This window comes from Triticum dicoccoides, chromosome 3A (genome assembly GCF_002162155.2).
Source record: "Triticum dicoccoides isolate Atlit2015 ecotype Zavitan chromosome 3A, WEW_v2.0, whole genome shotgun sequence".
Taxonomy (NCBI): Eukaryota; Viridiplantae; Streptophyta; class Magnoliopsida; order Poales; family Poaceae; genus Triticum; species Triticum dicoccoides.
This window is the reverse complement of record NC_041384.1, coordinates 484,018,024-484,031,848: the sequence shown is the minus strand read 5'-3', so window position 1 is coordinate 484,031,848 and position 13,825 is coordinate 484,018,024. Positions and strand designations below refer to the sequence as shown.

Sequence of the window (13,825 nt, the reverse complement as noted above, 5' to 3'; positions counted from 1 at the left end):
TGGTACAGTTCATCCTATTGATGATGTCATTGTGTGAACGAACGGAGTACTCGATTACGGGGATAAAATCCACTCTAGACTTTTCTACTGGAACATTGGTGAAATTGCTATAATCTGGGAGAGCATGGAGATAATATGGCCACCGCGGTTTGTTTAGGTGATTGGTCTTCCACACCACATGCCTTTCTTGGGTTCATTGGCCCAATAGTTGGTCCATTTTGTTAATTTATCTACCCTGTTACATTATGTTATCGCCAATTTCTGTGCTCAAGTAGTATGTCTGATCGCTTGACACGCAAAGTTCTGTGGTTTTGTATGGCATTTTCTCACAGTACTAACCTATGCCATCCCCCCACAGGTTGAACATGTCATAAGGGAAGAGAAATTCATGCAAGCATATGACCTGATTGAAGTGTACTGCGAACTTATAGTGGCACGCATGTCCATTATTGATTCACAGAAGTAAGCCAAGTTTATATTCCTTGTCTGTAAACCAGTACTTACTTGTCCATGTCTTTATCTGATGTCTGAAATTGCTTTCTTATCATTAAGAGAAGCAGACACACAGTTTATAGTTTGAGGAATATCACCTCAATCTCATTTTTGGACTATTTCCGTAGTTGATAGGGTAGGAGTTATCTTTTATCCATTATCAGCGAACTAGGGTATGGTTTCTTGGGTAATGACTTACCTTTTATCTTTTTCCTTAACGGCACATCATGATTTAGCTGGACTCTTCTGCGCTTATAAAAACTGCCGCATATTATTCATGCAGAGTCCTTTCCAGGATAACCTAAAAACTAAGGGTGTTTGAATGACCCCCGTTTACCCTAACAAATATTGGCCATGACCAAACTGCAGGCTCGATTTTTTGGTGCCAGAAAAATAATGGACTAAACATGGGTGAGCCAAAATTTGGCTCGGTGATGCTGATCAGGTAGTCATACAGATAGGAAGAATGATTTATCAACAAAACTTTGTTCCAATTCTCACTAAATTTCTATTGAACACCCCTGTCCAAGTGTGCATGTGTGTAAGTGTGAGCACCAGGATTTAGACCCTGGTGGGTGAAGCTCCCCCATAACTGCACCAACCCAACAAGAGGTGGTTCTCGCTGACCATGACTTTGTTGAAGGTTGGAATAAAAGCTTGCCAAATCCCTAGGACATGCCAAATAATGGCACCAATCCAAAGGATGACCAAAATTTAGGGTATCGCTGAATTTTGGTGGTTCGCTGGGGCTTGCCCGGTGCACTGGTGGAGCCAATCTGGATAAAAAGTGACATGCTCCTTTTTTCATGGCAAGCCCATATGTTAAATTGTTATTCAGTTCAGAAGGTGCTGTAAGTCTTGAATAATCGAAATATTGACAATCTGTTTCTCAAGCCAAGTGCCACCACTGACATGAAAGATCAGTCCCTTCAGGAAAGTTGCACTTGCATGGAGCTTCTTTATCAGCAATTTACAGCATAATCCTGTTATAGTTGTTGAGGACTTGTGCACTCCTCTGGTAAACTTAAAAACATTAACAAATATCACAGGAATATAATCATCAACTCTAAAACAAATTGAAATTATTGATGATTGAGTAGACATTTATATTGGTCCTATTTTCTGCTGTTCTCTCATGGCACATATCTATTTTTGCCCTGAATATTCAGTACTTACAGTTACATGTTTGTTTGCCTGAAATCTAGGACTTGCCCTATTGATCTGAAGGAGGCAATAGCAAGTGTTATATTTGCATCAATGAGATGTTCAGATGTCACAGAACTAGCAGATGTTCGGAAGAATTTCACAAGCAAGTATGGGAAAGAGTTTGCCACATCAGCTCTTGAAGTGCGACCTGACAGTGGCGTAAACCGTCTGGTATTTTTTTGCTTTTCAGTTTCTGAATTGGGCGAAGGTTTTGCAGCTGTACACTTTTAAAACAATTTATTACTGTGCATACAGGTAATCGAGAAGCTCTCAGCAGGAGCACCGGATGTACAGACGAAAACCAAAACCTTGAGCTCAATTGCGGCAGAGCACAACATAAAATGGGAGCCAAAAGCATTTGAAGAGCAGAAGCAAAATGAAGATCGGATGGTAAACTGACAGACCTGAATTGGTTTTTAGGTTGAGTATTTTGGCTCTAACCTGATCTATTGTCTGTCATGTAGTATGGATCAACATATTCTGGAGGAAACATTCCAACTTCGGGGTCATCTGCTTCTAGCGTGCCAACTCCTCAACCTGCAGCAGCTCCCTATTCATCTGTTCAACCAGCCACTTCTCGTGTGCCTGCAGGACCTTCTTATGAATCTTCTGAAGCTCCAGCTAATAGAAACCCACATGGCACTGCCAACTCTAATGCTTCCACACAGGAAAATAGAAGGGGTTCGGATGCTTCAGTGCCTCCTAGCTTCCAACATGGTGCAGCTACTTATTCCTCAGCAAATATTCCTGGATCTAACAACTACTCTAATACTGGGAGTTCAAGTGTTTCTGGACCTCACTCCCAATTTGGCTCAACAGTTCCAGGTACAATTGTAGGTTGTACTTCTTTTTAGTATCATCACTTTTTAATGCTTTGGTATTCTTCGTAGTTACTTGTTTATTTTATCTTTGCAGACCCAGTATCCAGGACTGAAGAGATCAACCGGCCTAGGGAAAGGAAGTCTTCAGCTAGTGGTTCCAATTGGAATGTGGAATTCAAGGATGCAGCATCTGCAGCACAGGCAGCAGCAGATTCTGCAGAGATGGCAAGCATTGCTGCCAGAGCTGCAGCCCAACTTGCTAGCCGTGGAAACTTCTATGCAGACCAAGATACTGGTGCTTATGAATCAACTGCTTATATGAATGACACTACACCCAGGAAGCAACAAGCTGGACGTTTGATGAAGGATGGTAAGAGTTTTAATGAGCAGATTTCAGGTATTAATGATCCAAGGATGATCTCAAGTAATGCAAGAAAAGATGAAGAAAGAGCAGAAACAAACCGCGTGAGTAGCCAGAATATGTCAACTCCTTACTCCTCTCAGCTCCACTCGTATGCTCCTGAAAGCCGTACTGATCATGACATGCCAACTGAACCGCATCATGCTCATTCATCTGAGCCTCCATATTTTAATGATTCGTCTGAGCCTCCATATTTTGATGATTCATCTGAGAAAGAAAGCAATATCAGAAGACCTGAGGATCACCCATTTGATTTGCATGAGGAAAGGTTGCCAGATGCTGGATTTGATTGGCACCACACCAAGGATATAGGAAGCAGGCAAGCTAGCTTTGATCAAGAGAGTAGGAATAACCACTATAGTAATTTTAGTGCTTCCCACGGTGGCAGCAGTATGTCTTGGGACAACCAGAATGATAAAGCTGGAGCTGATTCTTCAGCTGTTTTATTCGATGAATATGACTATGATGTTCAAGAAGAGAACTTACTGGATCATTTCGCTTCAAAACATACTGAAGAGCTGCCAACTGTGCAGGGCCACAAGGGATTCTCAAGTGCAGATTGGAGTAAGCAGCCTAGAAGTGAATCTCCGGTTGATCGTAGCACTTCAACTCTCTTTTCAAGAACAGAAACACAGCCATCTTATGATTTAGGAGCAAACAAAGAGGATATTCCCCTGAATGATACTAGACCACCTACTTTTGATTCAGATGGTGTTAGTTCTGACGAGGAAACAAGTACAGACATGCATATCTTAAGGACCCATTCAAGAGGATCTGATTACTCTGAGAACAAAATGTTCAATAAGAATTCTGGAGAGTTTGTTCCTGATGTTAATGATAGTATTGAAGATCATGAATCTAGGCCCAGCAAGCAATACCAGAATCCACCAGGTTCTGATGTATTCCACAAGGAGCAAAACAGTGGCGGTTCACCTAGATATGACTATTTGGGAGCACGGGGGAACTTGGGTCGTGTGCAAAGCAGAGATTATGATCTTTCAGAAGAAGAAACAGAACCACATAAATTGGAAGGTACATCCTCAGGGATGACAGGAGCAAATGAGAATCGGCCCTCGCCTTTCCGCATTCCAACTTCAGCAACATCTGATGACAGCGATGACGGTGATGTTGGCCTGAATTATGGAAGGTTAACTCCTGGACTAAGAAACAAACTCAGGCAAGGTCCACAATACAAAATTTCTGGGGATAACTTGCTGCGAAAACAGTCCTTAGAAGGAGCTCCTGCCAGCATTGAAGAATCAGTGCATTTCAAAGAGAATGACACATCATCTGAACAGACGGGTTCACGCACAACCAAGAATTCTTTTGGTGCAAATTACCACAGTGAACATCTCGATGGGAGACATACTGTTGGCAAGCCTGTGGAATCAAGATCATCCATGACGAGGGATGACTTATATTCAGGTGATACAGGGAAGTTATCTGAACGATCTGGCAGTCCAATTTCTAGCCCAACCAAGACTTCTGTGAGGGAAAATTCTATTCAAGAGCCACATCTTGAAAGACCGGGTAGTGGGGTGCGCAGGGAAAGTAGATCAAGAACTGCCAGAACTTTCTTTGATTCAGATGAGAGCGAAGAAGAATTGGAACGACGCCGGTCTGGCCAGACAAAGTTGTCTAAAGCGCAGATACAATCACGGAGGACTCGGGAGGTAGCACCCGATACAAAGAGAGATGGCCGAGCCCGGGTTGGAGCACAGTATGCCGTTGAAGCTGAAAGCACGCCAAAAAGCCCTGCTAAAGCATTCTCCAACTCGAGTACTGAACAAAGAAAAGTGGCACCTGCGTACTCCAGGGTTTCAGTACAGCAGTCTTTGCCAAATCCTGTGCGCATTGAACCTCCCGCAGCTAGAGGCAGGTGGCAAGAAGATGAACCGGATGGAAGTTCTTCTCCAGAAAACGAGGGAAACACAGAGACCTCAGCAGAGACCCTGAAAGTAAGCACCCCAACAGCTGGTCCTGCCCACGTTCACCCCAAGCTTCCAACAGACTATGATTCTTTTGCTGCACATTTTAAGTCGCTCCGAACTAATCGCCGTTAGGGATACACATACATGTATACGGTTTGAGAAACTTCTGTTGAGATGTGTACAGTATAGAAACACACTGGTTGGAGAGACTTATTGTGCCCTGGTATTTTTTTTGTAAGGACACCAATTCTTTCATTCTCTTTTGGCCTCAGATATACAGCGTCTTTGATAGGTTATGTTTTCCTTGTAGTGTTGTAATAAGCACATTACGCGCACAGATGTACACAACCCCGGGATTTCGTTCAATTTGTTTGTTTGACTCGACCTTGTTTGTGTGGAGAGGAATTATTGGCCTGCAGTTTACTAGTTTTCGTTGAGAGCAGTGTTCCTTTCACTCCAAATTTCTTCTTCAATTACTTAGGACAAACTTCGGAATTGTGACCCGTTCATCCCACGTGAAGATTTGCTTGGCAGTAGTGGTACAATTGGAGCAGAGATTTGAATGGATATCACTCTATAATCACTAGAACATGATGTGCGGTTGCCGGACCTGTTCATCTTGACAAAAAGAAAAGGTTAATATACTACTCCCTCCGTCCCAAAATGCAAGGCGTTTTTTGACAATATGGTAGTGTCAAAAAACATCTTGCATTTCGGGACGGAGGGAGTACTCTAGTAGAAAATTTAATCTACAGTGTCTTAATTTGTAGCATGGGTTACGTTTTGTTTACAATATAAGAGGAGCTCCAATCAAAATATATTTCTGTGTAAGTTTGGTGGAGATTTTACAAATATTCTATGGATCCATGAGATAGAAGGCAGATGAAGGAAACCATTAAAAGGGGGATGGTGAAACAATTCAGCACATTAAGAACAATACACAAAAAGATCTTTTGACTAAAATCCACTTTGTACTTTCAACGATCACGTTTGTGATAGTAAGTACCCATTTAGAAAATTATCTCACATGTACTCTTCTTATCAAACTTGTTTTTAACCATGTCTTATAAAACTTGTTGACATAAAAAAAATAAAAATGTACCACATTTATCAAATTTGTTGTCATAATGTAACACATTTGGCAAATTGTCTCCCAATTGACACAAAGGGCCCACCCTTCGGGCTGACAAGGCATGACACATGGACATGTAATGGCAACATACACTATCTTGTCGATTTAGCTCTGGTTCAGCTGAATCAAGTGTCTCGCTCAATCGGTCCCTCTAGCACTTGCTGAAAGGGCAAGCTGAGCACGACTTTGGAGGCGAACGTTGGATCTTCTTTGGGTTATAAGGTGAATTTACTCAAAGATTTGGGTACTACTTCAATAGGAGAGGTATGCGGCTGACATGTAGCTGATGGGATTATGGAAAAATGGTGGCGACAACACATGACTAACTAATTTGATGGTGGTGCTTCTTGAGCACCCGGTCTCGAGCTCCGGGGTGAAAGCCTAGGTGACCCGGGTTGGTTATGCCTGGCAATGGTAGTGAATTGCAAAAAAACATCGACATTGAAGGTTAGGTTTGCAGAAACCACAAGTCTACAGTTTTGTGCCCCAAAACACTAATTCCCAGGCTATTTTTTTTTTGCAGAAAACACTAGTCGCTCGGTTCGGTCGTTTTAAGTGGGATTATGACAGGTGGGCCCAACTTTTGTCGATGTGGCGGCACTGTTCATCCGTCTGAGCCGTTAGACGGTGTCAGACGCCGTGCGCGGGCCGGTTCGAGCCGGTACCCTCTTCTACCAGCCGCTCCCTTCCCACTCGCTCCTCTCCATCTCTTTCCCTCCCCCGCACTCTCTCTCAGACATGGCGACGGCGAGTGGCGGCGGCGGGCCTACCGGTGGCGGAGACGACAGGCCACCGGAGGCGGATGTCTCCGACAGCTCAAACCCCGAGGCCCTTTCGAACGGCAGCCCCAACCCCAGCCCCCAGCACTCGCTTGAATTCGCGACGGCTAGATCTTGGGCCAGGGTCGTGAAGGCCGATCCGACAGAAAGCCACTGGTGGGGCTCGTCATTCGGCGGCGTCTAGTAAGTTTCCCTCTTTAGAAACCTAGTTTCTTATCATTTGTACATATTCTAGGGTTAGGGTTCTTCAAGTTGGGTCTGTATGTATGTGTGGTTATTTTGATTTGTTGGCACTGTTAAACCTAGCTTGGGTGCTGAAACACTCAATTGGATTTGGGGGGAGGGGGGAGGGGAATAGCCCACTGTCACAGAATCATATTAATTTGTAATGTCATATTAATTTATTTTTAGTTGATATATAGCAATGTGAACTGTTAAGTAGAGCAGTGCCAATAAAGAGCAAATTAGAGTAGCTTCTTTTGTAGTAATTATGAATTCTTAATTAGAGCAGTGCCAATAAGAGCCAAATATAGTACTTTCTATTAATATGCAGTGATAATTAGAGCAGATTACTGTTAACATTTTTATAGTAATTATGCACTGTTAATTAAAATTGTTGTATTATCTTGCTGTCTAGTTTGGATGATGCTGTTTGGGAAGTTAGAATGCACTTCCATGACAGAGACAACTTGGAGAGATCAATCTGCATTTCAGACATCACATATCACAATTTGGTAGCATTAATAGACACAGAGGGATATGGACTGAATGATTACGTTTACTTTGTGAGGGAGCCTGGTGTGGGTATTGCAGGATTGGAACAAATTTCTGATGATGACAAGGTGGATGAAATGCTTGACCATATTGCTAATAAAGATCAGAATGTAGTGAATTTGACAGTGATTAGGGCTACTGATCCAAGACCTGCAGATTTGAATTCAGGCTATGTGTATGAGGAGCAGGTTCCTCTGAGTCAATTAGAAGAAAAAACCTATCTATGAAGTCAATCCTTCTGGAGTTCTATTCAGATCACCTAAGAAATCCAATAAACAGAGGCAGTCAGAGCCACTTCAGTTCTTTTCCACACAGCAGAGCACAAACTTAGATCTTGCTAGGGATCAAGATGAGCTGGAGACACTAATGGAGCTAAAGAGGAGAACCAAGATTGAGAAATTTAGGAAACATAAGGAGGAAGTTGAGCATGTTCAAATGGTTAAGCAAAAACTACCGATTCTTTTAGCTGAAGATGATTCTGATCTGGATGCAGATGAGGACTTTCTTAACATGCTTAATCAGTTGAGGAGGCAGAGAGAGGACCCACTCCTTCATTTTGAAGGAGACACTGGTGTGGATGAAGTGTATGGGGAAGATGAGGAAGAGGAGCAGGTGGAGCATGAGGAAGAGGAGCAGGTGGAGCAACAACAGGAGGCATCAAAGAAGAAGAAATCTAGAAAAGGGCCAACCAAGAGGTCACATTCTAGATTGGAGCAAAGATTTGAGGGTGTGTGGATACCATCATCAGATGAGGTGATAGATGTATTTGATTTGAAGGAGGAATATGATGATGGAGATGAGAAGCACCTTATATTTTGCCCAATGGAAGGAAGAGCAGAGCATATAAAATCATAGCCAAGGAAGTGGTACAGTGAAGACGGAGAGAACCCAGAGGAGCAGTTTTGTAGAAAACTTTGTTTCCTTAATGTGTACCAATTTAGGAGAGCACTTTAGACATTTCACATAAGTCGGAATAGGAACTATGAGTTCCACAGAAATTGCAATGACATCATCATAGCCATGTGCACTAATGTAAAATGCCCTTTCTACATTGCAGCTTCTGTTATTGCAAATGAAAGTACTTTTGGAATAAGAAAGGCTAAATTTCTACACACATGCCCAACAGTAGTAGAGAACACCAAGGTCATAGGAAAATGAGTGGCACACTGGTACGCGTCGGTGCTATACAAACGGTTTTTAACCCCTTTCCGCGGCAGTATTTGGAACTGTCGCTAGTGAGTGTGGGCGATAGGGGGGTCCTTCCCACACGACCCAAAAACCGTCGGGGATATGCCCTCCTGGCACACACGCTCGACAAAATAAGGTCATGTGCGACCGGCGAGCGCTCAAATACGGAAATACGTACAGTAGAGATAAAAAACAATTATACAGGCGAAATTGTTTCCGGTCGCAAGTACATCCCACACAGTCAGTCCCCGCTAAACGTTTCCGTTCGTATGTACATCCCACACAGTCGCTCCAAGGAAAACGTTTCCGTTCACAGGTACACCACACACAATTTTTCCCGTTAAATCGTTTGCATTATCGAATGTATCACACACGGTCCGTAGAAGAAACTGTATGGTAAAGGCTGTCCATCACACATATTTTTTATGTGGTAAACATTTGCGCAAGGTGGCCTAATGCAAACAGTTTTCAAGAGAAAGTCGTGTGTGATTGTTCATTAATCCAACATGGTTTATTCCTAGAAACTGTGTGTGTTGCCTGAGGTCATCGCCCACGGTATTTTTTTGATAACTGTTTGCAATAGAAAAACCCAATTAGCAGGCTAATTCGCCATTAGTAGGTTAATTGCCCTATTATTAATAATCCATTTATTAATCTAATTGACATTCATATTAAGCACGTAATATATTTCAATTCCATATTAAGGAAGCATAATTTCATAATTGAAATACATCAGAGTACAACATGATATAGTTTCAGCACTCAACTACCCCATTACACAACTGCACCAGCACCAAGTTTCACATGCAACATGTAGAACCTTTCAAAATTAGCATCATAGACGGTATATAGACAGATGCATCTCATCTGGAAAACTGTTTAAGCGGAAGGCGAATATTGAGCCTTCATTCATGTTAAAGGTCTTTGCAACTTTAGGCCAGTGCCTGTGGATGATTGACCGTCCATCCTTTGTCCTTTTCATGAACACTTTAATATTGAACCATGGGTGTTGTATGAAAACCTTCCTCGCCTCCTGACAATAGAGGTGGTTTGAGAGGTAATCATCAGTGAACTGCTTTGGAAAGGCCTGAAAACAAGGATGTACATAAATATCTTCTCTATATTGGAAATGGGGCAAAGGAATAAAAAAAGTCAAGGTATAATAGTTAGTACCATCTTGTAGTGAACTGATGTCTTCTTGATTGTGCAAACAAAGATCTTGTTGTTTTTTGTCGCTAATTTCTTTGTCCTAACAATCTTTCTGAGTTTCTTGATTTGATTGATATTCATGGACAACTCATTTCCCCATATGCAAAAGGGTCGAACAGTGGGTCAAATCCCCTGACAGCAGGACCTACATGTACAAGACCAAATTATTAAAAACCTAAATATTAGAATGGTTCCTGCAATTGCACAATAATGTGCTATTAGACAACAGATCATGCACGTGCTAACCTCGATTGTAAACCTCAGTGCTTCCAATTGTTTCCCTGCAACACATATACGGTAGTTAGTCATCAGGTTAAGTAAGGGTTCGCATGCTATCAGTAAAATATGTTGATGAAAAATAAGCACATTGCAAATTCATCAAATTAATTCAAGCCACATGGAAAACCCATTTATCCAAACCAAGTATGATTAAGAACTAGGAAATATATCACTTGTATATGTTTCTCATGTATTAAGTGCAACCAAATTCGATTTATTCCTCACATGCACAATAATACAAAATTCTACCCATGACAATTGGACATCGCATTGCATAATTAAACCAAGCAGTTAACTAAACACCACAACAAATGAACCAAACATTAATTGAGCACCACATTGCACAATATAACATACTTCTAGTAGAAGATCAAACAGTTAACCAAATAGTTAACTACAGCCAAATTGTACCAATTGTATTTGTCTCTCATGTATTTGCTACAGCCAAATTCAATTTATTCCTCACATGGTATACAATAACAGAATGCACCCACAACTATTGAACACCGCGTTGCAGAATTGAACCAAATAGTTAACTAAATACCACAACACAAATAAACCAAACATTAACTGAGCACCACATTGCACAATGTATAACCAAACCAAGCATGCTTGACAACTTGGAAATATAGCAATTGTTTCCGTTTCTCATGTATTTTGTAAATATAAATTCGATTTATTTCTCACATGGAAGACAATACAAAATTTCAGCCTGAAGAATTGAACATCACATTTGCATAATTAAACCAAACAGTTAACTGAAGACGACACCTAATTAATAAAACAGTTAATAAGTGAGCACCACACTGCACGACATATAGAACATATACACTAGAGCAATAGATTGCATGGTAAAATTATATAGCACAATTCACTAGAATTTGTGAAGGAAAGGCAGGAGTAGCACACGCAACGGGTAAACCGAGCATGCTTAACCGGCGTAGCTAGCAAATGGCAAGGTGCTCCTCCAAGATCTGTGGGTCAGCACGAATGGCAGCCATCGCGACCTCATCCGCGCGTGCGGCCGCGATTTGCTTCTCCGCTGCCAAATGCTCCTTGAGATCCTGGCTATACTGCGTGCACCATGGCTTAGGGCGGCGCTTATTTGGTGGAGGGGTCGGTGATTTGGTTGGAAGGTGTCGCGCTCGCGCCAGCTGTCCGGGCATGTGGGATATGGAAGGAGGAGGAGGATGGGGGTCAGGTGTGGATTACCTGCCTGGATAGACGAGGCCGAGCAGCGTGAAGGAGGGTCGCCGACGAGGAGGCGGCACTGCAAGTAAGGAGTGAAGGTTTCAACTTGGAAAGGAAGGCAGAAACAGGGGAAATGTGGCTTTTTCTAAGGGGAAGGGGCGGGGGGGGGGGATATTTCCGTGGAAGCCGAAAATTTGGAATCGCTTCAGCAAAACAACTGGCGCGCAAAGTGTCATGAGACACGGTCCCTTATTCTGAACTATGTACGATATGTGAACATCACAAACGATTTAGATAGCTTAACCAGTGTGTGATGAGTTTGAATGTCAAAAATTTTGGTTTGAATTTCCATGGTTACAGTGGTCATCCATGTCATTGCATAATTTGGGTACACAAAGGAGACTACAACACACCCACACTTCTTAATCGAGCAAGTTCAGCAATTAAACAAAGCTAGCCGACCTAAACATTACTCTAACAAATTAAAGACCGACGCTCTTAATTAAACAAAACAAAGAGTACTACTACGGCTAGTGATCGTCGATCTCCGGCGCCGCCTCCATGTCCAGCTCGCGCCCGACAGTCTCCTGGGGAAGGGGCTCCATGGCATCCATCGCACCATACTCGGCAAGAATCTCGCCATCCGCGTCCGCCATCTCTTTGGAAAAGGCCGCCACCAGATGGGCGTGGGCGGACGCGATCTGGGCTTGGACGGGCTCCATCGCCGCAAGGTATGCGACAGAGGAACGGACAGCTGCTCGAACGCTCTCGGCGATTGCCAGCTCTTCGGCCGTGGGTTGCCAACCGTTGCCGGAGAAGCTTCGTTCAATTTGTGCGGTGACCACCAGGAGCTAGGCGTGGGCGGCCTCGACATGGTTGTGGGTGTCCTCCATTAGGGCTAAGGCCGCCACTGCAGAATGAACAGCTGCTGTGCCGCTCTTGCCAGTTGCTATCCCTGAGGCAGATGTTGCTGCCGCCACCTGAGAAGCAACAATGGTTGTCTGGGCTAACTTGGTCGCCCGATCGCAGATTGTAGCCGTGCTCATGCACCTTGTTAGCACGTGCAAGGCGGCTGCAGCCGCGCTCTCGTCTGAGTGGGCCACCGAAGTTGTCCTCACGATGTGGGTCCACGTTGTTGGAAATATGCCCTAGAGGCAATAGTAAAATGGTTATTATTGTATTTCCTTGTTCATGATAATTGTCTATTGTTCATGCTATAATTGTATTAATTGGAAACCGTAATACATGTGTGAATACATAGACCACAACATGTCCCTAGTAAGCCTCTAGTTGACTAGCTCGTTGATCAATAGATGGTCATGGTTTCCTGACCATGGACATTAGATGTCATTGATAAAGGATCACATCATTAGGAGAACGATGTGATGGACAAGACCCAATCCTAAGCGTAGCACAATATCGTGTAGTTCGTTTGCTAAAGCTTTTTCTAATGTCAAGTATAATTTCCTTAGACCATGAGATTGTGCAACTCCCAGATACCGTAGGAATGCTTTGGGTATACCAAACGTCACAACGTAACTGGGTGGCTATAAAGGTGCACTACAGGTATCTCCGAAAGTGTCTGTTGGGTTGGCACGAATCGAGACTAGGATTTGTCACTCTGTATGCCGGAGAGGTATCTCTGGGCCCACTCGGTAACACATCATCATAATGAGCTCAATGTGGCTAAGGAGTTAGCCACATGATCATGCGTTACGGAACGAGTAAAGAGACTTTCCGGTGATGAGATTGAACAAGGTATGGGGATACCGATGATCGAATCTTGGGCAAGTAACATACCGATAGACAAAGGGAATTGTATACGGGATTGATTGAATCCCCGACATCGTGGTTCATACGATGAGATCATCGTGGAACATGTGGGAGCCAATATGGGTATCCAGATCCCGCTATTGGTTATTGGCCGGAGAGATGTCTCGGTCATGTCTGCATGGTTCCCGAACCCGTAGGGTATACACACTTAAGGTCCGGTGACGCTAGAGTTGTTATGGGAAATAGTATGTGGTTACCGAAGGTTGTTCGGAGTCCCGGATGAGATCCCGAATGTGACGAGGAGTTCCGTAATGGTCCAGAGGTGAAGATCGATATATTGGACGAAGGGTATTGGAGTCCGGAATTGTTCCGGGGGTACCGGGTGACGACCAGCATGTGCGAAAGTGGTTTCGGAGGCCCCGACAAGTGTTGGGGGGCCTTATGGGCCAAGGGGAAGGGGCACACCAGCCCACTAAGGGGCTGTGCGCCCCTCCCACCCCATCTCATGTAACCAGGAGAGGTGGGGGCGCCTCCCTAGGGCAGCCTCCCCTCCTGGCTTGGGGGCGCCCAAAACCCATCTAGGGTTCCCTCCCTGGCCGCCGCCCCTCCTCTAGATGGGATCTGAAGGG

General features: G+C 43.6%; 1 protein-coding gene across 1 annotated transcript in view; it reads left to right on the top strand.

Annotated features, from left to right (window-relative positions):
• LOC119268690 overlaps nucleotides 1–5,253 on the top strand; it is a 6,099-nt gene extending 846 nt beyond the window's left edge. Inside the window, exons 3-7 of the mRNA XM_037550387.1 lie at nucleotides 354–462; nucleotides 1,698–1,869; nucleotides 1,954–2,088; nucleotides 2,163–2,523; nucleotides 2,614–5,253. Coding sequence (XP_037406284.1) covers nucleotides 354–462; nucleotides 1,698–1,869; nucleotides 1,954–2,088; nucleotides 2,163–2,523; nucleotides 2,614–5,003 — 3,167 coding nt within the window. The 3' untranslated portion in view covers nucleotides 5,004–5,253. The remainder of the gene's footprint in view (nucleotides 1–353; nucleotides 463–1,697; nucleotides 1,870–1,953; nucleotides 2,089–2,162; nucleotides 2,524–2,613) is intronic.
• Nucleotides 5,254–13,825: the final 8,572 nt, after the last annotated feature.